Raw genomic sequence first — 24,200 nt, 5'->3', positions numbered from 1 at the left:
CCTTCTGAAACTTCAAACAGGGAGAGCTCAGCCTGGCTCTGAAAATAGCCCTGAGACAATAAACAGGTGGGCTTCAAAACTTTTTTCTATCTGGCTCTGCATATGAGCCTGCTATTTTTTTTTTTCAGCAAAATATCCAGCAAAAACCATATTGTAACAAAAAAAAAAAAAAAAAAAAAAAAAAGCAGCACAGTTACTAAGCAGCATTAATATGAAAGTTTGAAGATACAATGTTAAATCATGCCGTTTAATGTGTTCTATAGAAAAGCCATGGCAATTAAGCACTTTCCCTACATCTAAAGCAAAAGGATTTGGGTGCAATTCTCAGCTCACAGTTCCCAGGCTATGTTTCAGTTCCCTCTGGGAATCAAATCAAGCACTATCACCCCATCCAAAGAAAACCAAGCAGCAAAGGATGTGTTCCAGTGTTTCCCCACTGCAGCTGACCATAGGAGAGGGCTGCATTAGAGCACTGACCTGCCCTGCAGCCCTGGGGCAGTCTGAAATTATCACCTCTTCTTCTCACCTCACTGCCCATCTCTCACTTCCTTCCGTGCTCCCTTGCCAGACTCTCTTCATGGTGTCCTTCTTTCTTTCTTTGCTGTCCTGCCTAATGGCATCTCTACCCAATAGCGTGTCACCCAAACGTGGGGAAAACAAACCATGGACAGGCTCTGACTCCTGTAGGCTAGAGCTCTGCTCATGGGTATAAATGCGGTTAGACCTGCCACCTCACTGTGTTACATCTACTGGGAGTGTAAACTCTTCAGGTGAGGAATTGACTCATCCCAAATTGGAGTTATGAAGACTGCTTTTACCTTGTCTGCAAGAAGCAGCATGTCTGTGCCAAATCAAAATGCATTTTACCTTGAGTTGCATGTCCCCTAAAGCCTGCATCTATTTCTGACCCAATATTTTTGAAGATGTAAGAGTCCCTTTTTGTCACTGTCAATGTGAGTCATGAGTCATTAATGATACAGTAATTGTCATATCATATAGGCTTGCAGCTTCTGTCTTGACTACAGAGACATGCAGCATGTTGTTGTTTAGTCATCAAACAGGGGAAGTGAGGCTAATTCTGTCACTGTGATATTTTTAAAAATAGATATTTTACATGTCGCTATTTTCAGCAACCAACTGCATTGGTGGAAATAATGCTGAGAATTGTTTTGATTATATCACCTCACCAAAATTTAGTCTACCCATTCCAATCCTAAACACATCTGTGCCACCTACACAGCTGTGGTTGTTAGAAGGTGTGTGTGTGTCTGTGGGTGGAATTGCATCTCCATAATCTTGTAGCCTGATCTGCAATGATGGGTGATTTAATCTGCCCATGTATTTCCACATAGGGCCTCAGTCTGTGGGTCTCACATATTTGTCAAAGTTAGCTCAATATTTGTTACTCCTGGGAGTTTTGCTTTTATGTATCCTCTGTTTAAGGATAACAGCACTGGTTGATTTTACTGGTAATAGCAACCTTCCCCCTCTTCCTGTTGCCAGTTTGTTTCTCTCCTGACATCCAAAGTTTGCATTCCATACATTCATTAAACTTCTACCCTGTCATAAAATCGCTTGTTTTCCCAAATTCTTTACTTCTGAGAAGTGTATTTTCAGGCTTGATTTTTTTCTTATGGCTGTTTTTTAAACTAGTTCTCTCAAACATAGGGCACCTTTCATCATGAAACTGGCACGGTAATCTGAGCGGTAAGTACCCTGTAGTTAGATACATCAAAGGAAGTAAAACAAGTCATAGTTTCACACAGCCCTCTGTCTTTGTCTAATGCTAATATCTATTACTTTGGTTCTGAGTGGTTCCATTATAACAGGATGGCTGGGCTTTTTTGTGAATCAGCATTGGCAGTTGGTGTTGACAGGTATTGAGCTTGTAAATCTCTGACCTTCAATAAACAGAGAAAAAGGTGATTTGCAGATAACTAATCACTGAAGTAATACAGATGATGTCCTTGTCTTCTGTTTATTTTTCTGTAGTTTTGGAGAAATTCTTAGATTTGTGTTCTCTTGGCTTGTCTTGCTTTATTAGATGGCATTTCTGATAACACAAGTTAAAATAAACCTCTTATAATACAGCTGTCTGGAAAAAGTAAGGTTATAAAGTACAGAGAAGGAGATTGATGATAATTCTAGAAACATAATGACCTGATTCAATCTGACCTGAATATCATGTCTAGTTGTGGTCACACAGCCTTACAAAACAGATAGAAAGAATAAAAGACTGCCAAAACCGTCAGGAGAATTAAAAATATTGTTTACATCAAAAGGCCAAAAATTTTAACCTCAGTTTTAAAGTAAAAGTGAATAAGAAATCTCCTTAAGATACATAAGCAAACACGAAAAGGGGGTGTTCTTATTTATTTACTCTGTTTCTTGATATAAGAACAATGACATTCAGTGAAGTAGGACAATATTTAAAAAAATGGTACGAAAGAAGTACTTTTCCACAAAATGCGCAAAAAATCTGTGGAGTTTACTGTATTATTTTAAATTTGAGATTCAAGTGACAAGACGGGTATTAAGAACTATTGTAACTATGCAAGAAAGAGCTAGAGAAAAACAATACAAATGTCATCAGCTCTTGAAATATTCTGTGACAAGGTTTTGTTTACTCCTTACTTACATTAAAGATAGGGAGGAATAGGACAGTTTGAGATGGATTCGATTTGGACAGCTTTTCATCTGGATGATGTTCTGCAACTGTAATCATTAGATCTAAGAAGAAACTTACACTTTAAACACATGTCAATATAATGTAATTCATTCCTTGGAGTGCCATGAAAAATCCATTATAGAGAGCTGTGAATGGAGCAAGAGGAACCATAAGAATTAAATTTCTGATGTTTATTTAGGGCTGCATGCACAATACTGGATTGTTTGAGCCTGAACTGTCAACAAGTATTTTCCCTCTGGATGCTTGTGCAGCCTCACACAGAGATAGTGAGCCCACATCCGATATTTACTTTGTGCATCAAGTGACTCAGTTTCAGAGAGTGTAACTCATCCTTAAAGTCTCATGAACGCAACACAGAAAATTCCCGAATGCAAAGCTGTGAGCTGTGTGTTTTGTCCTTGGCACCCAGCAGAAAGCTGCCAGAGGGCTTCCGCTGTCCTTCAGTAGAAACACTAGAATGGTACCAGATCAAGTGCTTTTCACATATACTGTGAGCATCCTCTCTGAAGTTATTATTAAACATGAGACCATTTGTATAAGACAAATAAGTTTCCCAAGTAGTCTGGAAAACAGCTGTTATCTGGGCAGTTACTTCGAGAACTAAATTCAAGTGAAGTCAATGGTGAGCTTCCTATTTTGTCTGAATTTTTGTTCAGACCCTAACAAGGCTTTTTACTGATTATTTATTTCTTAGTTCTCACACTCTAAATGCTCATAATAGTTATGCAAATTAAATAATTAGAAACAAACAGATGTTATAATTTGTTTTACTTTTCCACTACATCCTGATTCTCTTGTTATAGCTCTACATGCACTACACTGTCATTTCACTATTTTGCGTTACTGTAGATAGAGCTGGATATATTTTATTTCCAAGAAAGTTGATTTACACCATAATTTCCCTAGAAGGTTATGTACACCATGACTTCCAACAGAATTATTGACAGGATACATCTGCAGTACTGAGAACCTCATCTAATTTTTCTTCATTTGGAATTGACCTCAGTTGGAAACCTATTCTTATATGCAAGCTAAATTTTGGACCCGTGTTCATATTGAAGCATCTTTCCCTTTGTTTTGGAGAAGAATCTCCACATTGAACCACAAAAACATTCTCAAAACATTTTGTCAATAAAAGACACTGCTAAATTATTAGTGTGAAACACTCAAGTTTTCTGTGAGAAAGGATCCTTGGATGATTGAAACCACACTGCATAGGCAGGCCATCAACTACGTCTTTCACACAGACTACTTTGGGGCATAAACCCAACCTTATGTCCAGGCTCTGTCACAATCATAAAAGTTGTTTTCTTCTATGGCTTTTGCCTGCAGGGTCTAATCTAATAGGCTGAAACTAATATGTAGCTAAGGAGAGCATGAGTTTTACCAGGCTTAGTTATTCCAGTTTTCTGACCACATCCTCACTGCCCTGGTCATAGAATGGTAGAAAGGTTTGGGTTGGAAGGGACCTTGAAGCTCATCCAGTTCCAACTCCCCTGCCATGAGCAGGGACACCTTCCGTTAGACCAGATTGCCCCAAGCCCTGTCCAACCTGGCCTTGAACACTGCCAGGGATGGGGCAGCCGCAGCTTCTCTGGGCAGCGTGTGCCAGTGTCTCATCACTCTCATAGTGAAGAGTTTCTTCATAATGTCTAATCTAAATCTCCCATCTTAAAGCCATTCCCCCTTGCCCTATCACTACATGCTTTTGCAAAATCCTCTTACCAGCTATCGTGCAGGCCCCCTTTAAGGGATCCCATGAGTGATACAGCTTCCCATGACCAGATTTTTCTGGCATTTGTCTTACCCTGACTTGTCTGCACCCCTGATGTGTCTTGACCCCCTTATGCAGATCTGCGTGATTTACTTGCTGTTATCTACCCATGTGCTATAGTATAAGAACAGTAAGTTGGACCAAGGATAAGATTTATGAGTTATTAAACTTTATATGGCCAAGACATACGTGCCAGAACCTGGACGTCTGCAGAGGATTAGATATCTGGTATCAAACCTCTCAGGCTTGGCCACTGTGAGTGGTGACCTCTTCTCCTACCCAGTATTTGGCAGTACTCTTGGAACCGTTAATTTAATGCATATGAATGGTATGCATGCCTTGACTGCTGGGCCCCTGAAATTATGGCTGTCACAAGTCCACTTAAATTACCTTGGTTCCTCTACCAATAGCACTGACTTTACCAGCCTAAGCTGCATTTGCCCATGTCATTCCTGCCTGAGACTGTGGACTGTCTGCGTGGGCCCCTCGGTGAATAACAGCAAACAGCACGAGCAAAAGCACCACATGAAGTGGGCTTCTCCCAACTACACTTATACACTGTGAACTCCAGACCCTCCATTCACAGCTGGTTCCCAACAGACTCCTGCAGGTTCCTCTTAGGATAGGAGGCTCTGAAGGCAGCTACATCATTTTACGTTCCTGTGAAGAATATATTCAGACAACACAAATCATGCAGATATAAAAAGGAATTTTTCTTACTCTTTTCCTATGGAGGCAGTCCCTGTAATGATGAATTTACGGAGATCCATAATAGTATTATGAACTGCATCATCCTGTATTATTATGGCAGCAGGAAGTTTGTTATACAACATGCAAATAAGAAAGTGATACTTAGGTCTCTGCTGCCTGGAAAGATTTTTCTTAGAACAAAATGCTTCCTCTACCATTTTCTATGAGGCAGACAAGGACAAAGCACAATGTCTGCAACACAGCACATGGGACATAATGGTGTTCAAAACTGGGGGGGGGGGGGGACAGGTGAATGAGCGTGCCAGAGGTAGTTCTGAGCAGCACTAGCTGGAAATTCAAACTGCAGTATGTAATTGAAAGGCTGGGACTAAAATAGATGTGTCAACCACATAAAGACTGTGTTAAGTAGGAAAGAGGAAGATCCCAGGCCAGATGTAGTCTTCATGGGCTGTGCACCCTCTGCAAGGTGTTAGGAAGAACAGCGAGGTCTTCCCTGGAAACTTGTTTTTCATCAGAAACAGCAGAACCATCAAAACCAAGAATTGATGTGTGTAGACACCCCACTTGCTACAAAAAAACCCAAACATATTTGACAGAAAGGCTTGATCCTCCACCCTAAATGAACCTTCTAATTAGTGGGCAGTCAGTCTTTCCAAAGAGTAATGTTAAACTGTATTTGTGTAAAGAAGAAACATCTCCAGCAGGCTAGAAAGAAACTCACCACAATGTAAGCGAATGTGCAATTCTCTCACCTAGAATACTGAAGATTGAGGTCTAGACCCTTGTTTAAATCAATCCAAATTAAAACCTGAAACAGTATATTCTTCTCCCCAGAAGTATGCTGGCTGACAATATGGCTAAAGTCTATGTCAGAGGACAAATATTTTTCCATTAAAACGTTCCAAAATTTTTTTTATGTTTGAAAGTCTCAAAGTATTTTCAGGACAGGAAAATCAGTTTCTGCCTAGATTAAAATGTTCAGTAGCCTTATCAATTTGGGTGTATGAGGGATTCAAATATCAAGACCATATTTTTCATGTGTAAAATACTCACAAGCCTGGAAATTTTAGGTCAGAATCAGCTGTGAAAGGCTTAGAAATTGTCCTTAGCTTTTCCAAGCAGATGCGATCATATACATGATATTTCAGACTCTTTTGGTTATATTTGTACTGTTCTACTTGGGTTCTTTGCAACTGATATTTTTCTCTGCTTTTGCCTTACTTTCGTATTCTGCGGTGTTTTCTTTGTTGTTTTTTTTTTGGTGTTTTTTTTTTTTTTGGTTTGGGGTTTGTTGTTTGTTTGTTTTTTGTTTTGTTTTTTGCTTTTTTGTTTTTTTCAGAAATCAAGTTGTATACTGAAAAGCTCTCATATTCCCCAAAAGCTGGAATATGTCTATGTCTATGTGTGCACGCAATTTTCCAGTTACAGAAGTTAAATCAAGAGCTTGAATTATCCCTAGGACTGTAGTCACAGAGTATGCTGCTTTACATGTGTTGTATTGACGTGAAGAAAAGGACTATTGATGGACTAAAAAATTAGTGGCCATGACAGTAAATGTATCCAGAAGTTTCCTAAACATTTTATTATCTCAACTTGTTACTCAGAGATTCACATTTCAACAGAATATAATCATTAAATTCTATTTAGTTTATATCTTCACCAAATGTAAGTATTTGCTATAGTGAGCTGCAGCTTCCTAACCCACCATGTCAATTTTTGGTTCTGTACAGATCCTCTAAGAAGCAAAGCTGTCACTGCCACCTAGTGTCTTCAGGACAGATTTCTGGAGATAATGCTGGGAAAAAAGGTGTTTTCATGGTTAGATTGAATTCCTCCTCCAGTTTCTCACCTAGTAAACCACATGTAGCTCACAATATCTCTTGCAGTGTTTTTTGCCTTTCCAGCATATTAATGATTTTAGAGGACAACTGCCTAGTTTCTCACTTTGGAAATTTTAAGTCATATTTGCTCACTTCTTTCTCTCATGGAATATGTATTTGCATCCTTTAAATCCTACTTGTTCAGAATAATATAACCAGCACAGGAACTAGTCCTGAGGAACATGTGACAGATTCTTTTTTCTGCCTTACCCTTTCTCCTCTTATAATACAAGTATATGTATTATTAGGTGGGTTTGTGTAGTTCCACATAAAAAAATATCAATGAGGTGGGAAGTTACTAGTTCTGCCTATATTGCATCCTGGGACACAGCTGTCAGCCTCTTGCAGTCCTTTCCTCACTCAGGACATCTCAGGGAAAGCAGTCAGCTCAGTGTCTGTTTCAAGAAGAGGACTAATTTCTTTTCAATATGTGATGGTCCTGGGCGATATCCCATACAGGTCCTTGTCAGGCACTCATGCATTGTTACCCTCATAGGATTGCAGTGGGTCCCAGGCAACTGAGTCCTGCAGAGAGTTTTCCTTTCTTCCTGATGGCAGTGTCAGGGCCCCTCTGGCTCTGACCTCAGCCTTCCACCTCCACAGTACAAACATTTTTCCATTTTTTCTTAACAAAATGCCAGGAACTGACAGGCTGGTACTTTTCACAGCTGAGGTAGAGCTAACCGCAAAGCAGCTCATGTCTCTCACTGGGGATGCAGACGCATGAGCTGGAGCTGTGCCTCAACTTGTGCAGAAAGCTGCTTCCAGTCAGCCGAGTGGCAAACAAGAATCTGGCAGTCTGGGCTGTTGAGCAGCTGGATATGATCATGCTGAAGCCTCTTCAAGATCCAGCTTCTCATGCAGTATCTTTTTTCCCTGCCAAATGTTCATTAACAGAAAGCCAAGAAAGACATTCATTGATGTCTCCTTGCTTCCCTGTCCACCTTTCCTGCTCCAGTAAAGCTCAGGTCAGAACTCTCAAATTCAGAGCACTCAGACTCAACCACCAGCCCTTATGGAAGATTATTATTTTGACACAATTTTCCACCAAGTCCTTGCACTGTAATAATGAGAACTAGGATCACACATCCAGATCCTTATTTCACTGCAGAGTAAGTTATTAAGCTAAACTATAGCCCAATACCAAGCATACCATGCACTTTTTTTACAGGCACACCATGACTGTAAAAATTGATTTTCATATAAAAAAGACATAATTTCTGCTTATTATGCATAGAGAATTATACTGAGATTTTTCCTAACAGTTTTGTCAATATTATGTCAACAGAACCTTGACATTAGTCCACATTAAGGTTTTCCATTTACAAGGGTTTTTTTCAGCTCTGTTTCCTTGCATTGCTTTTAAGCATATTAAGGTTTGGAATTTATTAATTCACAGGTTTACAGTCAAAAGAGACCACTGAATCAATGAGGTTACCTTGACTGACCATCCATGTCATGTAAGGTACAGAATTGATTTCACTTAGCTCATTGATGGGTAAGCCTGGCAATTTACACCTGCATAAAAGTATTCATTGCTGATGGGCTTTGCTTGGCAGGCCTGGCTGGCTGGTTGACTTCGGGGTTGGTTTTGAGGAGGCAGAAGAGGACAGTGTAGTACAATTAATTATTAATGCTAATAATTCAAATTAATGTGGAACTGAATTTCAAAATATTTCTTACTAATTTCTCATATTTTCTGTAATGATAAGGACTAATTCCATCTTTGTTTTTATCCTGCAGATTTGAAGGATCTTTTACATCTGTGTTTGTCTTTCCACCTCTCTTTTCTATAAAGTTTACTTTCTCAAAGGAAAAAAAAAGCAAACCAGGTTTTTAAATAGAGGTGAAAAATTTAATTAATAAAATGCAAAGGTTCAGGTTCCTGATTTCTTTTACTCGGTAGCTCTGTCTTGCTCTTATGGCACGCAGCATAGGAAATTTTAATTTAAGTAATTGCACAATGTTATTTTATTTCTCCAGTTTATTAAACAATTTTTTTTTTTTAACTGAAGAATAATTACAGTCCCGCATAATTCATATTGATTTTAAAAAACAACAAACAAACCAATACACAACCAAACCAAAAACTTACATGGTACTGAAACAATTGATATAAATATTAGAAGAGTCACCAACATAAAAAAAGATATTATTTTGAATATTTTGACTTGGATGTTCAGGTTCTCGGCTGGCACAGCTAGGCATAACCTTTGTAAATGCCACTTGAACTATTTCAGTTTACACCAGCTAAAAACATGGGTTGTGTAATAGATGCAGCTTCATGCAAGGTTTGAACCTGCGTGATTCTCTTGCTGCTACTTCTTTCTTGTTTTGCAGTATCATACAGGCTGCTAATTTCTGCAGGGAATACTCTTCCATTTTCCTGCTATACTGTCTGCTTTGGAATCACACATCACTGCTTCTTTACCTTCTGTTTGTTCCAAAGATGACATGGGCATCCAGGGGGACATTCCCATTTGAATGGGGATACATTCAAATTCCTTTGAATTTTCTAACTAACTTCTGTGTTGCAGCCTGGTGTTATCATGCTCAGGGAGTCACCAGGGAGTTCTGACTCATTCATTACACATCTGAATTCCCAGTACTTTAGCACAGGTAGTTTGAAAATATAGCAGTCCTGGGTTTATCAGGTCTATTTCTTGGAACACGCTAGGAGATGCTTGAGAGATGCTAGACATGCTCAGATTGCTGGGAATTAATAGTGCTCATGATCATGTGGGATGTATCCAGCATCTCACGTTAATACTAGAGAAACTTTAAATGGTGTAATGCCCCTTGAAATGCTAATAATTTCTTTTCTTCTTTCCTAATAAGTTAATTCAGTCCCAGACTGACATGCAGCTATATAGTTCCATATATACAGGATACATTTGGTGATGGGTAGCCAGTGCGTGTTCATAGAACCTTGCTATCCTCTAATAAATCTGTATGCCCATATTATTATTTCCATGTACTACAATCTGTTCTGCAGCTTAAGACATGGCACTTAGCTGTAATCAGCACCAAAAAATGGAATTAGTATGCAGGACACGGACAATTCTTTTGCTCCAGATGCTGTATTCAAACTGCAGTGGACCACTGAAGAAGTAGAGATAACCTAAGGAAAAGGAAAGTTAACATGAATTAACCTTGAAAAAACTGTGTGGTCAAATTAAAATTATCCTTCAAATAAAAATTATCCTGTTGGTTTTGATTTTTTAATAACTCTTCAAAATGAAATATTTTAGTAATTAGAATGCTGAGCTAAGTTTTCAGGGGTCCTCATCCTATTTACCAGGCTTGGATATGTGTTTGAAAATAACTGATATTTTAATTTACAGTCAAGCTCTACATTCTATTTCTATATGGAACTTGCCTGGTAAAACACAAGGTTTGCCTTTAATGTTTAAGACTCTGACTTTGAAACACTCCTTAAAGAGTTGGATAGCAATGGGCTCCATTTGAAGGAAGAGTCACATTATAATACTTCTACATTAAGCATATCACTTTAAGTCCCATGAGCAGAGAAGCAGGTCTTTTTTTTTGCTCCTCAAATAGGTACATATACAGTTTACAAGAACACCGTAATTTAGGTTGGAAATGTGATTCAGTTCAGAACAGAAGTGTTGATGTGAAAAAATCAAAATTAGAAATGACAGAGTTTCCCACAGGACATTAATCTCAAGTTTCAACAACTACTTGATATAAAAGTTTCATTATCAGATCACGTACCATTTCTTTGATAGACTGCATCCACTCTATCACCAATTCCTGCGAATTCGTCCTCTATCAGCCTGGGGTAGCCCGCTTCCATAGCCTCTGCCTCTTCGTCATAACTATAATAAACACAAAAGAAAATAAAAATTTAGAGAATTTAGACATCCTTGCAGCTCGCTCTGTGTCGTTTGTTATAAAGTTACCTACGTCAGAAATAGTCAGCAGCCTTTAGGTACTTTGTGTCTAGTGCAATAATGAAACTTAGGGCAACAACCAGGGCATTCTTCCACCAGATGTACAAGCTCAATAAACACAAACTAATAAAGCTACATTTTCAGAATTGATCTATAAAGTATGTATTATATGGAGATGATTGTACCTGGATGTACTGGCACTACTAGCCTTTCTTGAGGCTGTTAGGGAATGTGAAGGGATGGTGATGTCTTAATTATGCATCAGACATGACTGAAAGCCCTACTCATGGACAGCAAGAACCAGCCATCCTAGGCTGGGATAGATTTCTTTCTCTCATAGCACCAATTCCCTTCTGTGTCACAAAAGCAACTCAAGGAAGCAAGAAGGGAATTTTGTCTAGGTGACACGACAGTATTACAAATTCTCCTGAACTAGGCTCTTTATTGTACTTTCTTTCACTCAGCTTTAAAGGCTGTGCCCATATGTTTATAAAAAGCTTGCATACACCTTTATGACATATTTTACACAGCTATAGCACCATGAAAACCATAAACTAGAAACATGTGAGCCACAATCAGCCCCTGATTTGAAACAACCTTTCAATCTTTTGATACTTCTGGACAGGTTACAATTAGGGACACACCAATCTGTCACCAGCTTACCTCCAAAACTTATTTCCAGAAAAAAAGAGAGTCTTGCCAGTGTCTTTGATATGGACAGCTGCATCTATTCTTCTCATTTCTTTTGGGAACCCCATTTCATATATCTTTTTAGGAAAGTCTTCGACTATGTCATAGCCATTCAAAGCCCAGACTTTCTTTCCTGAAAATAAGAACAAAGTATGCATAAGTCTTTTGTAAAGGTTCCTCTTTAAGAGCAGAATAAAATAAGGATACAATGATCCCTATTTCCATAGAGCTAACAGATTCTTAGATCACATACTCTGCAGGTATTAAGCTGTTTATGCTAATTATGATCCTAGATGTCTGAGCTTAATTGTACATCTTCTAATTCCCTGAAAAAAAATATAGATTTGCACATGGTGCAACCACAGAATGGGCTTTTTTTGAGCAAGAAAGGTAGGACGATTTTTTCTTCTATTGATTACCTTTACACCACTTAGTGAGCTTGAGTAAATGTGTACTTCTCTGCCAACAACAAAATTGAAAACTCACCCTTAAACATGAACACAAGATCTTTGATGGGGTTTTCATAAGCTGCATCTATTTTATTTGGAAGCTCTGGCCAAAAGGACTTAAGTAACACCAGTTCTGCATCAACCATCTGAGGGTGCAGTCGCCAGAAAAACCTAGTTCATAAAAAGAAAATATATTTTATGTTTCTTGTCATACTACAGAATATCAGTATCTTTGATGTGCTACGCTAAAAATCAGTTAATGAAGAATGAAATTTTTTATAACATAGAATTTTCAATACAGAGAGCCCCTTGTAGACCTTTTCTTCCCTCACAGTCACCTAGCTGCAGCCCGTTTCTGTCACTCACGCAGTGATCATCTGAAACAACAACAAACTTGGATCTTTTCTTCATTTAGAAGAAGAGAAACACTGCTGTCTCCCGTCAGGCTTCTGAATGTAGTGAACTGCATTCAAATAAATGTTAGTAGATTTTGCATGTTGAAGAAAGCCCTGTGAAATGAAAAATGTGTGCAAACATTGTCAGTCTTCAGCTATATCAGCTTCACTTCATTATACTGGGCAGCCAAGTCTGTAATTGTATTATAAGCCCTGCCTAAAAAGGTACATGATGTAGTTTCTTAGAGGCATCTATATTGATTTGTGATTTTTTTAAGTTTATGTTTACACAAATCGTTTTTGAAAAAATGAAATGGTGTTTTAGCTTGCTTAAATTTCATCCAGAACCCACTATCCATGATACGGCAGTCTTTTTACCTGTCCTTGAAGATCAGCATTTCTCCACGAAGTTCTGTTATTGCATCAAGTGATAATTCTGCATCACATTTCTCTGGTGTTTTGGGGTGTTTTGGGTTGGGATCTTTGTCTCCAGCACCTGGAATTATATTGTATGATCTAAGTTTGACAACTTTAATTTCCTTTCCGTGGATCATGATATGGAAAAGGACATGGAACTGCTCCCAGACAGCATGATGTATACAACCATAATGGGTAAACTATCTCTATTGGGGAAAGTCTGTTCTCTTTGTCTTTCCTTTAGCCAAATACATTCATGGATTTTCCAGTACAGCTATTCTGCAAAGATGTTGAATGGACTTGCTTTTTTTATCCCGAGTTTTGAAGGTCTCCAAGGATTTTTATTCTTTCCATGATGAAACGTGTATATTCCTGTTTCTCCCTTTCAACTCTGTTTGCCTTCTCTTTTGAGACAGGTCAGAAAGCATAAAGAATCTGCCCCCGCCCCCCCCCTCCCCCCCCAAAGGAGACAGCACAGTGACCAACTGTACTCTGCAGTGTTACTTCCTTATATTTTATTTTATTTATTTTTTCCCCTCTGAACTATTAAATCTAAGCATCTTTTGTTCCTGAAGTCTGGTTGCCAAGGATCCAATGAATCATCTTAATCAGTCATGACTGTTGACATTGAGCATCTGAAGTTCTGTAGTAACTGTGCAGTGCATTTGTAAGAGGTTATAATAACACAGAAAATATAGAGTATGTGTTATACAGGCTTACCATAGAGCTCTTGGATCCCTTGCACATCATCATCAGGAAGCACAAAACCAGTTTTTCCAGTGTATGTGTAAATTGGAAACATCAGAGCTCCAGGGTCTCTAGAGTGTTCAAGTCCCAGTGAATGACCAAATTCATGGGCAGCAACCAGAAACAAGTTATACCCTATAACAAATGACAGTGAAAGTAAATGTATAGCTTCTTATGTCACCAAAGTGACTTGGACTAATCAACTAACTTAACACTGTGCCTTAACATATGGGATAATGAAGAAGACAACTGGATAAATGGAAAAATGATGTATAATTGCTTGTCTTTTTCAAACCACCATGGGGTTTGTTTTAATAAGGACTTAATCAATTGAGTATTTCGTAGCTGGTGTTCAACCTAAACCTTATTTGACAATGTTGTTTTGTAGGCAGATTTAGATTTCTTGAAATTTCTTAGCAACACTGAAAAGCTCCAGGGTGAAGCCTTAGCCCTACTTAAATTTGAACAATTTTTTTTCGGGAATTCACTTCCATTATAGAGTCCATATTGTTTTCAGTGTTGTAGGAATTAGTGCCAGGAGGGTAAAATACCAGAGTCCTGAAAAAAAAAGTAATAATGGTTTGTTCTATTAAAGCTCTGCCCTGAATAAGAAGCTGAAGAATTTTCGAATTAAATGCAAGTAAATAATTTACAGCTGATTTTTCTTTAGCCTTAAGGAAGGTAATTCCCATCAGCCTGTGATCAGAACTAGCTGCCCTCGAGCTCAGTGAAATGACCAAATGACAAAATACCTTGTTCATGGCATTTTTAAAATTACTTCACTTAGAGGTGTATATCTTCCATATAAATGGAAGGTTAAAGGATTAAAGGTTAAACCCAGCTTCCTATGAGTGGACAGTGAACATAATGATGAATGAACAGTAAACAGGCAAACCAAACTGTTTACAAATATCAAAAAGGACAAAATTGTCCATCTACCACCATTTTAAATAATCTCAGAATCTTGTGTTACCTCTAGAATCATCTGACCAAGCTTCATCGTCATCAAAATGGGCATCTCCTCCATAGTCTGGACCTGGAGGAAAAGCATGAGCCAGTAATCCAGAGGGTCCATCGAAGGGGTAAAAGTCGCCATGTTCTATAAAACAACATTCAAAACAATTAGATCAATTATCCCACCTTACTGACAGCAATATAGCTATAAAGTAAAAATAACTGGCTCTGTGTTACCTTTAGTGCCAAAGGAGATCATGATATCAGCTACACCACTTCGTATTCTGGTGAAGTTAAGTGGTGTTACATCAGACCAAACTTTGAATGCTTTTTTGAAAGCTCTGTCTACTTCAGCACGTCTCAGATCTGAAGTGTAATTCATAATTCTATCAAACAGAATAATATCTCAAGTTAAACTGTGTGAAGAAAATGTGCAATACACTTTCATCTGACTGTACACCTCATTAAAAGTTTTTGCTTTCTTCCTCCTTATGTTCTTATCTAGAAACAAAGAGCTCAGCATACAGTTGCTTACAGTATTCAAAAAAACCCCAAATAATTTATAATTTCATTAAAATCATTCAGCGGCATCTGAAATGATAAAACAGCTTTCTGTAATTTGTTTTACATGCATCAGAAGATACAGAAACTGACAGATAGATCCTGTATTAAATCAGATCATATCAGTAACTTCAAACTTTTTTCTTGCCATAATAAAAACCTCATGATTTTTTTAGCTGGAGGAACAAAACATGATCTAATGACCTTTTTATAGGCTAAATTCATCCATATTAAACTAATATTTATCACCAGATACTGAACTGATAGATTTCAGTGATTTCATATTTGGAATATGCTGAAGAAACTCAGATTGCAACTGGTTAAAACCCCCTGCTGACAACCTTGAAGTGTTAAGACAGAAAGAGCACCATAGCTTCCCAGGGCCAACTTTCTGATGTCACGGTGCAAGGTTTTGTCTGACCAAGCATAGACATCTACACCTGGACTGTGAAATGGAAGAGGGACAAGGATCAGTCCCAGTTCTCACAGACACATTGCACAGTCTGGTTTGCATCTATTGTCCAGGCTCTGTCCAGGACAAGACCTGTATGAAGGAGACATTCAAACAGATCCAAAGCAGAGCTAAGGAGTGAGCTACAGATTAAGGGCTGTAAGGATCTGTGGTGAGGTGCATGATATTAGTCCCTACCCCTCTTTCATTCAACAACATGGATGTGCCTGAAGTTAATAATACATGGAGGCCAGATGAGGTACTACTAGCTCACACCATGTCAGCTTTCCTCCATAACAAAGTGCCATGGAAAAAATATGCATTTACTTTCTTGGGCTGTACAATGGGCTTGGGAGGCCTTTCCAGAAGTGGGGCTAGGAAGATTTTAAACTGCAACATTAATTTTGTCAAACCCAAATGCAACCTTCTCCCATAAACCCCCTATAATGGGCAACATAGTGAACAAGGTACCTGAAAAGGAGGTAATAACAGTAATAACATTCAAAATGCCATGCATTTACCTGTAGGTCAAATTAGTTTTTGACCATTTCAGTTTTCTAGGGAAAAAGTTATATTCCCCCACATCTGGGACACCACATCTTGGTTTCTGCATCAGCTCGTATGTTTCTTCATCTAATTTGCCTGTCACCTCCAATCCAAAAAAAGCTTGCATTTCTCGGAGTTTAGATGCCACCATGTTGGCACTTTTCCTCATTATGCCAGCAGGATTTGGACGGAGACCGTAATGAGTCCTGAGATAGTGCTAAGAAGTGGAAAAGAAATAATAAGCCTAGTTTCCAAGCAGCTGCAACTACACAACCTACTATTTATAAAACATGCAAATGAATTATTTATACTGTACCTCTGCAAACTGAAGGTCTTTCTCTGTGAATTCATGGCTATCTTCAAGGGGAATAGGGATTGTCAGGCAAAATGACAAACCCAACAAAAAAAAGAAGACAGCTGAAAGTCTTGATTGCATCATGCTGGATTTATGAAGTCTGAAGCCCTGGTGTCTTAGAGAGCAGTTACCTTTCTTTTATAGTCCAACCCAGTGAGTCACCACTTAGGGGTAAGTTAGAACTTCCTTGTCACTGAAAGTAAACATGCTTAGACGGCTACTTTTTCTCTCCTCCCAACACTGTGGTTTAGGCATCTGTTGTCCCACTGAGGGCACTGAAACTGTATCCTCTTATAAACACAGCCTCTGAATATTGAGATAGATTGTGGGAAGAAATGGGCAGAATCAAACCGTACTTTTTGATTATTTTGCAATAACTTAAACTGGAAATAACTTTGCAATAACTTAATCTTCTCACCTAGAAAAGCTGCCTTTCTACTGTTTGATAGGCAGTAAAAATACATAGCAACCTCATGATTCTTAAAATCTGCAACTTTTCAATAGTTACACCAGTTCTACAATATTTTTTAACATTTGGAATAGATCATACACACTTCTGTGTTATTTATCGTTCATAAAGTTGATTTGGCTGATAAGAAATAACGTTATAGAGTATACACTGGGATATTACATTTCCTTGTTTCTCTAAAGTAATATAACTGTAACACATTAACACCAATTTTACTTCAGAGATTCTTAAAGTGCCTTCATATCTATCTTTCAGAATAATTTACTGCTTGAGATATACTCAAAACCAGAGACATTAAATAATGGAAAACAGTTTTGAATATTTAAATATGTTTTTCATTAGTACTAAAGTAGGTCGTACAAAGTGCCTAGTTCATATAACTTATCTTTCTCATGAAACATGAATTTACTCTATGAGTTGAACACAACCACAGGTCAATGAGACAGATACTAATCTGAGTCAATCTACCAGCTACAGGTAGGCAATGAATCTGTGTGTGTAGAATGACAGAAATATGTGATTTTTGACTTATGAGAAGGATAATAGGATATATCTGGCATTGTGACAGACATGGGCATTATTATGCTTTAAAGCTTAAAGAGGATTTACCCAATCTCAGCAGCTGCTAAGAATTGTATCATATCACATGCCCACAAATGTGGGACCAAGGGGAAGACCACTCTCCCCAAGGAGAGGGTTTCTGCCACCTTCCTCTTCCATGGAGGTTCTGCCTTTATGGAAAATCTCAGGCAACTTTCTCATAGACGCTGGTACACACTTTCTGGAATACACTACCCTGCCACAGATGTTGCCTTGGTGACAAAACAGGAAAAGGACAAAGCAGTGAAGCTGAATGTGTAAAAGCTCAATTTGTAATTCAAACAATGTTAACCTTCTGTCTTAGAATGACAAACAGCAAGAGCAAATAAAGCTGAGGGGAATTTGTTATGTAGGCTATTTCTACCTCTATTCATCTCAGCCTGTGCTAAATAGGATTACACCAATTAGGGATAGACAACACCTGCTCAGACAGTTTCCATATTGTCCCTTACATTGTCCATCACCAGTGCTGGGCCTTTTTTTTCAGTGATGGTGACATAGAGCCTGTTAATTATCCCACCTTCTTAAGAAGCGTTCTGCCTTGATGCGTCAGGATGAACACTGAATCCGTGTTGCCGACGTTCTCACAGTGCTGCACTCCTTGCTAATGCTAGACTGCCAGATTATGTATATATTTTAGTTCCTTCCTTCCAGCATTTCTATATTGATATTTGCAGCATGCTTTCATTAATGTTGGGATACTTGATTATGCAGTAAGCAGAGTTTACAGAGAGTTTTGCTTGATTTATGTGAAGCTTAGGAACAGTGGTGCTGCCTTGTCATGGTTTTCATGGGTGTAAGGAATACTTTCTTGGCACCATGAAGCTCTGTGAATGTCACTGCTCTGTAAAACAGTACCAGACATCTCAGAAATCACAAAATTAATAGGTAACATTCCTATCCATTTGAAATTCTCCAAAATTAGCTTTCTTATGCCTAATGCAGCACAGTTGTATACAACTATTTGTGTATCACTGCCCTTTGCCAGACTTAATTAAAGGTTTTCATTCTTCGTCAGGCCATTATATGACAATTCTTTCTCAGCTCTGATGCTGGAATCTTTGCTTCTGAAATAGAAGAAATTACTTTCCTAACCAACTGTTACTGCAAAACGTGATCAGTCCATCACACTTTATGAGAGAATGATCCTAAATTATTCCTAAATGGTTTCAGGGTTGCCTTAATATATATAATTTAGCTAACTGGTAATTAATGGTGAAAAGTAATCTGAGACAATATCTGAATGATATAAATGTAGGATAGGAACTAAAAAAAAAGCTAGGAACAAGAGTAAAATTAAAGAACTGTGTTAAGCCTACTGAATGATGCTCCAAGGTGTGCAGCCCTGTTCTTCAAAACGTTTAAACTGAAGTAGTCAAAGCAGTAGTAAATAGAGTTGTCTAGCATGAAAAGAATGATAGATTAGATAAGGAAGAACGATTTTTCACTTTCTACTCTCTGTGACTTCTTCTTCGCACAGATGCTCCGAGTCCTTTGAAGTTCACAGTGAAAACTCTTTCAAAACCTTTGCCTTCAGTACCCTTTATTGAGCTGTCCTGAGGCACTTCCAAGGAATATTTGGAAAACTGGACAAAGTAATTATAGCAAAAAACTGAAACAGGCAGCTTTTCTGAAAACAATTTCTCTTACTAGATTGGTGTAAGATGAGATGCATAAAGCTGGGTCTTCTGCTATCATAAGGCAGTGAAATGCACAAGTGAAAAGACATTCCACTGTTTTGAACAGATTATGCAAGTCACAGGGTATAAATCAAACTAGTAAAACAGAAATTGATTTCTGAAAGCCTGTGTGTAAGGAGCCACCTGAGAGTGGACTATAGCTGAATAGTATTTTTGCACATACAGTTGATTCTTTTGGAAGCCCTGGCCATATAAACATACGTGATCAAATATGTTTTCTTACACATTTCATTGCTATTTATATTACACCAGTGGCTAAAAGCGTATATTAAGGCACGGATTTTTGTGTCCTCTGTATACAAACTGAAGAAACACTGATGAGGGCCTGTGTAAACAAGCACCTGAAAGGACCAATGAAAATGGGCAGCATTGCACCTTTTCCTGAAACTGCATTGCAGACATAGCATGTGATTTTCTTTTTAAGGGGAAACAAAACACTTTACAGAGCTGGAAACCAAAAACAGACCTCTGAAATTGCTGTCTATTACCTTAATACATTAACTCCTTAAAGACTCAAAGAAGTAAAGTTTTTAAAGGCGGCAATGATAAATGGCAATGTCAAAGCCTGTCAGTGTAAACCAATGTAAGATATAAAATCTATGGCTCAGGCTCAAGTGATGCCACTGTCTGAGTTAAGAAAAAAAACAGTTAAAAACTATGAAGAGAGATGTAATTGAAGGTGAAACAGTCAGCAGTGGTTCACAGACCTTGTGCTGATCCCAGTTCAAACAAGTAAGCCTCAAAGTTACATTTTAAAAGCACTGAAACCCACAAAACTGCTGATTTGAAAGATTTCAACAAGCACTGCAAAATTTCTGCAGTTCTGGCATCTTGTGGGCATGGGTAAAGTTATCTGGACTGATGGTAATTTTCACAGGCACAGCAGACCCTGGAACAATCAGATCAGTTTTCCCCCTCAAGGAGAAATGGCTAAAGAGGTATGGGAGATGTGGGGAGAAGAAATGATAAGTGCCTTAAAGCAGCACTTTTAAATACAAGAATTATGCCAACCATATGGTTTCAACATACATTTTGCTACTGCAGCTAATTGAAAGGTGTCATGTTTGATTTACACTCTGTGTTTGGTGCCCAAAATAGCACTATGTGGTGAATGCTCTGTGATCCTGAAACAGCAGACACTCCACTTAAGACAAATAAACAAAAGTGAATGGGTCCCTTTGTTAGTGTTTCTTACCTCTAGTTGTATTTCAGGTGGACTGCCTCCAGTGCGTAGGGCGACACCATCATGTTTGGATCAGCTTCCTCTGGGAAGAGGGTGGTATTCTAAGGCACATTGTGCAGCTGGGTAAATGGAATCACAGAGTAGTTAAAACACATACACTCTGGCTCTGCTTCTCCACATGGGATTTCATCTGTGGGACCTGTTTCAAGAAAAGGGTCAAACACAGCTGTGAGCGGTTTCTATTAGCTGCTCTTCAGCTGGGATGGCAAGGGATGCTACACCAGCCTGACTCCTTTAATATTAAACAGCTAATCCCTGTTCCATTTGCTGGCAAAAAGTTGCAAGTGGGGTGCCCAGAGGTGTTCAGCAGGGTCCAGTGCCCAAAGTAAGATACATATAAATGTATTCCCAAGAGGCAATGGCTGTTGTTTGAATGGGTCCCTGCAGACTGTGTGGACCGCTGGGTCCACCATGGATCTGCTGCTTTTCTATCTGCCTGCAGCACAAGACAGCTTGCAGCACAGCACCTGCATGAACTTGGCAGGACCCAGGGGCTCCTGCCACACTGGGAACTGCTGATCAGCAGTAACTTTCTTCTGTGTTCACTGAGCTTCAAGGTAAGATTTAGCTGTAGATTAAAAGAACATAATTTGGGCAACTTCCTGGAAGCACTTGCCTAAACTCTCATTATAAATAATAGTCAATACACTCACAAAACCCTAGACAGCAGTTCAGCTTACACTGAGGTAGACACGTTGATATTGTTTCAGTTGCCCATATATAGATATCTAATTTTTGAAGAACAGAGAGCTCTCATCAGTCCTATGTCATGTCTGACAGGCTCATGCAGATGTCTTAGGTTCTCACCTGCGTCTCAAATGGCATTAGATGCTTTCCTTCAGGCTGCTGTGCCGAGTCCCTCACAGCTGGGACGTGCTGCCTGTAACAGAGCTGATTATAGGGGAGCCCCACCGTCTGGTGCACACAGAGATACTTCAGCTTAGGTGATATTCTAGAGCTGAACTTCAGGCCGATTTTCTGCTGATGCCTGAACAAACCAGAAGCCACCATGCTGCAGAAGTTTGTTATTGCTGTGCAAGGTGTCACCTTTGCAGCTGGAAGGCATTCAAGCACTCTGCAGCTAAGAACAGTGCTCCTGCTCACAGCTGCATCTGGCCTGGAGGAACAAGGGCTCCCACCTCATGCTGACATACAAACTGAAAGAAAGAAAATGCCTCAGAGAGGTGTAGGAATACAAGTTTTCTTTGTCCAAACACCTTCTGAACAGGTAGAAATTTGCTGGATTCAGGAAAACTGCCCCAGAGAAGTGAGGGCATCTAGGTCAGCTGCTTCATGCAAAGCAGGGGCTGCAGACTCCAGTGGCGGTCAGACCATGCTCTGCATTTCCTTCCACTCTGAGCACTCATCAGGACTGGAACTGGCTTCCAGTTTTGGTCTAACCATTCTATTTCAGCTACCTGCATCATTTTGCTGCTTCAGGATAAATGTAGGATGCTAAGTTATCTATTATAACTTGGCAGTTGTCACCTTTTCACAGCAATATTTTTGCATGTGCAGTGGTATGTCAGTAGACACTAAACTGCTCAAGATCTGCTCATTTATTGTGCTTCTTGCTGCAGTTAGGATAGTGCTCCTGTGTCCAGGCTGCACTAAATGTTTGAGGAAATTATTTATAGCAGCTGCTGTAATTGAACTTCATTGATTCTTGAAAGAAATAGATGGAACCTGTAAAAATAATTTTAAAAAGTATTTGAAGAATGACTACAGCAATTATGTTCTGAGATTGTAGAAGTATTTTATTCTTTCATTATGATTACTTTATTGCTTTGTAAAATGTGGTACCCATTTGTCAAAGCCCAATACTCTCTGACTGGTATTTTCAGATTTTCCACATGTGTAGGGTTTAATACTTAATACGAAGTACTTGAAGTTATTTGAAGTTACATGGAATTTGATTTAGCACAGTGATGTAGCAATGTACTTAAATCACAATGTAGGTATAAATTACAACTAGCAAAGTATAGCAATTGCAGCATACAGCTGAATCACAGTACAACTGTGATTACTGGTCTCTATTATAGGCTCACTGTAATGACACTGGGTGTCCACAGTCCTTGGAAAGTAACCATCTGTTGAATCCAGCTCAAGACTCTTGGTCTCTTCAAAGTTCTTTGTCTGGTTATCATACTCAGTGTGGGGCTGAGCTGCATATACACTGCTCTCACACAAACACCCCCCATGCTGCTCTGGCTAACTCAGGAATGCATTTTACGCTCTTGATTAACTCAGGGGTGAACATTTGCACAGCTTGCTGATCTACTCAGCAGGTGTAGCCTCAGTCTCATTTATGCTGAGAAAAGCTCAGCTTTATTTGCAGTGCTCATGGCCAGTCCCCTCCTTCTATTCATGACCACATCACCCTTATCCATCGCCTTAGAGCCTTCTTCACTGTAAGTGTTCACTGATTGTTCACATCAAGTACAAAATATTCAGTTATCTATATTATTAGCAAGTTGTACACAAACAATGAGTTTGTGTCTAGCTGACGTAATTTTGCAGCTAATGGGAAGGAGCTGGTGAGCAGTACAAAAAATCGAAACCAAAATCCCAGCAATCCAGTTCAAATGTAAAACCTTCATTTTCTGATTTTGTTTCTTGAGACACGAACCACCTTACATTTCTATGTTTTAACTTCTGATGTTTACATTTGCAAACACTCACAAGCATGAAAACTGTATCAGCTGATTAATTGCTCTATATCAGTTTCTGACAAGTATTTCACAGCAACCGGAGATTCACTAGTATCATGAAGACATTAATCAATAAATTTGAACATGAGAATCCACTAAAGATAGATTCCAAGTGACAGCCAACTTTTGGAATGCTGGTTTGTTGGGTTTTTTTTTACTAAGACTAATGTTACTCAAAAATCTGTAATTTATGGAACTTTACTATATCTTAAGTGTCATATATAAGCATACTCACTAAAATGTTTGCAAAGTATCTAATTTTGATATTGTATTACTGTTGTTAAGGTACAGAATCACAGAGTAACTCAGCCTGGAAGAGACCCGAGGAGGTCTCTGAAGCAACCTCCTGCTCACAGCAGGGTTAGCTTTGAAGTTAGACCAGGCTACACAGGGCTCAGGGCTTCATGCAGTCATGGGTGAAAACCTCCAAGAATGGAGACTGCACAATCTTTCTGGGCAGCCTCTGCCATTGCCCAACAACCTTCATGGGAAAAAGGTTTCTCTCATACCCAGGCTGAACCTCCCTTATTTCAGTTAATGCTCACTGTCTTTCACCTTTGTGCTCTCCACCACAGTGACATGCTCCGGCTCCTCAAAGACCTCTCTGTAGGCACTAGGAACCACTGCTAAGCCCCTCTGAAGATGTTTCTGCTCAAGGCTGAACAAGCTCACCTCCCCACCCTCTCCTCACAGGGCTGGTACTCCAGCCTCCATCTTGGTGGCCTACTCTGAATTTGATCCATATGGGGGAATGACCTTTTTGATTAAATGTACGGCCACCTTTATATTATATTGTTCTGTAATGGAAAAAGATTGGACATTTATTGCTGTACCACTTTATAGTTGAAAATATACACTCTGCTAGGTAGCACTAGGAATCTTCTTAAATCACCATTTAGTAATCTCTTTCCAGTAATTCAAACCTTAATTTTAAGCTTACCACT

General features: G+C 38.9%; 1 protein-coding gene across 1 annotated transcript; it reads right to left on the bottom strand.

Moving 5' to 3' along the window:
• Window positions 1-10,074: 10,074 nt before the first annotated feature.
• On the bottom strand, window positions 10,075-16,617 carry LOC308219126 (collagenase 3-like; the record flags this gene model as incomplete). Its single annotated transcript, XM_080613693.1, has 10 exons — window positions 10,075-10,175; window positions 10,790-10,893; window positions 11,632-11,791; window positions 12,145-12,278; window positions 12,881-12,998; window positions 13,640-13,801; window positions 14,640-14,765; window positions 14,858-15,006; window positions 16,154-16,395; window positions 16,495-16,617. 10 exons carry the CDS (start codon window positions 16,615-16,617, stop codon window positions 10,075-10,077), a joined length of 1,419 nt encoding a protein of 472 aa, XP_080469819.1.
• Window positions 16,618-24,200: the final 7,583 nt, after the last annotated feature.

This window comes from Psittacula echo (genome assembly GCF_963264785.1).
Source record: "Psittacula echo genome assembly, chromosome: 3".
In the NCBI taxonomy this organism is placed as follows: Eukaryota; Metazoa; Chordata; class Aves; order Psittaciformes; family Psittacidae; genus Psittacula; species Psittacula echo.
The sequence above is the reverse complement of the archived record's forward strand: the minus strand, read 5'-3'. Positions and strand labels throughout refer to the sequence as shown.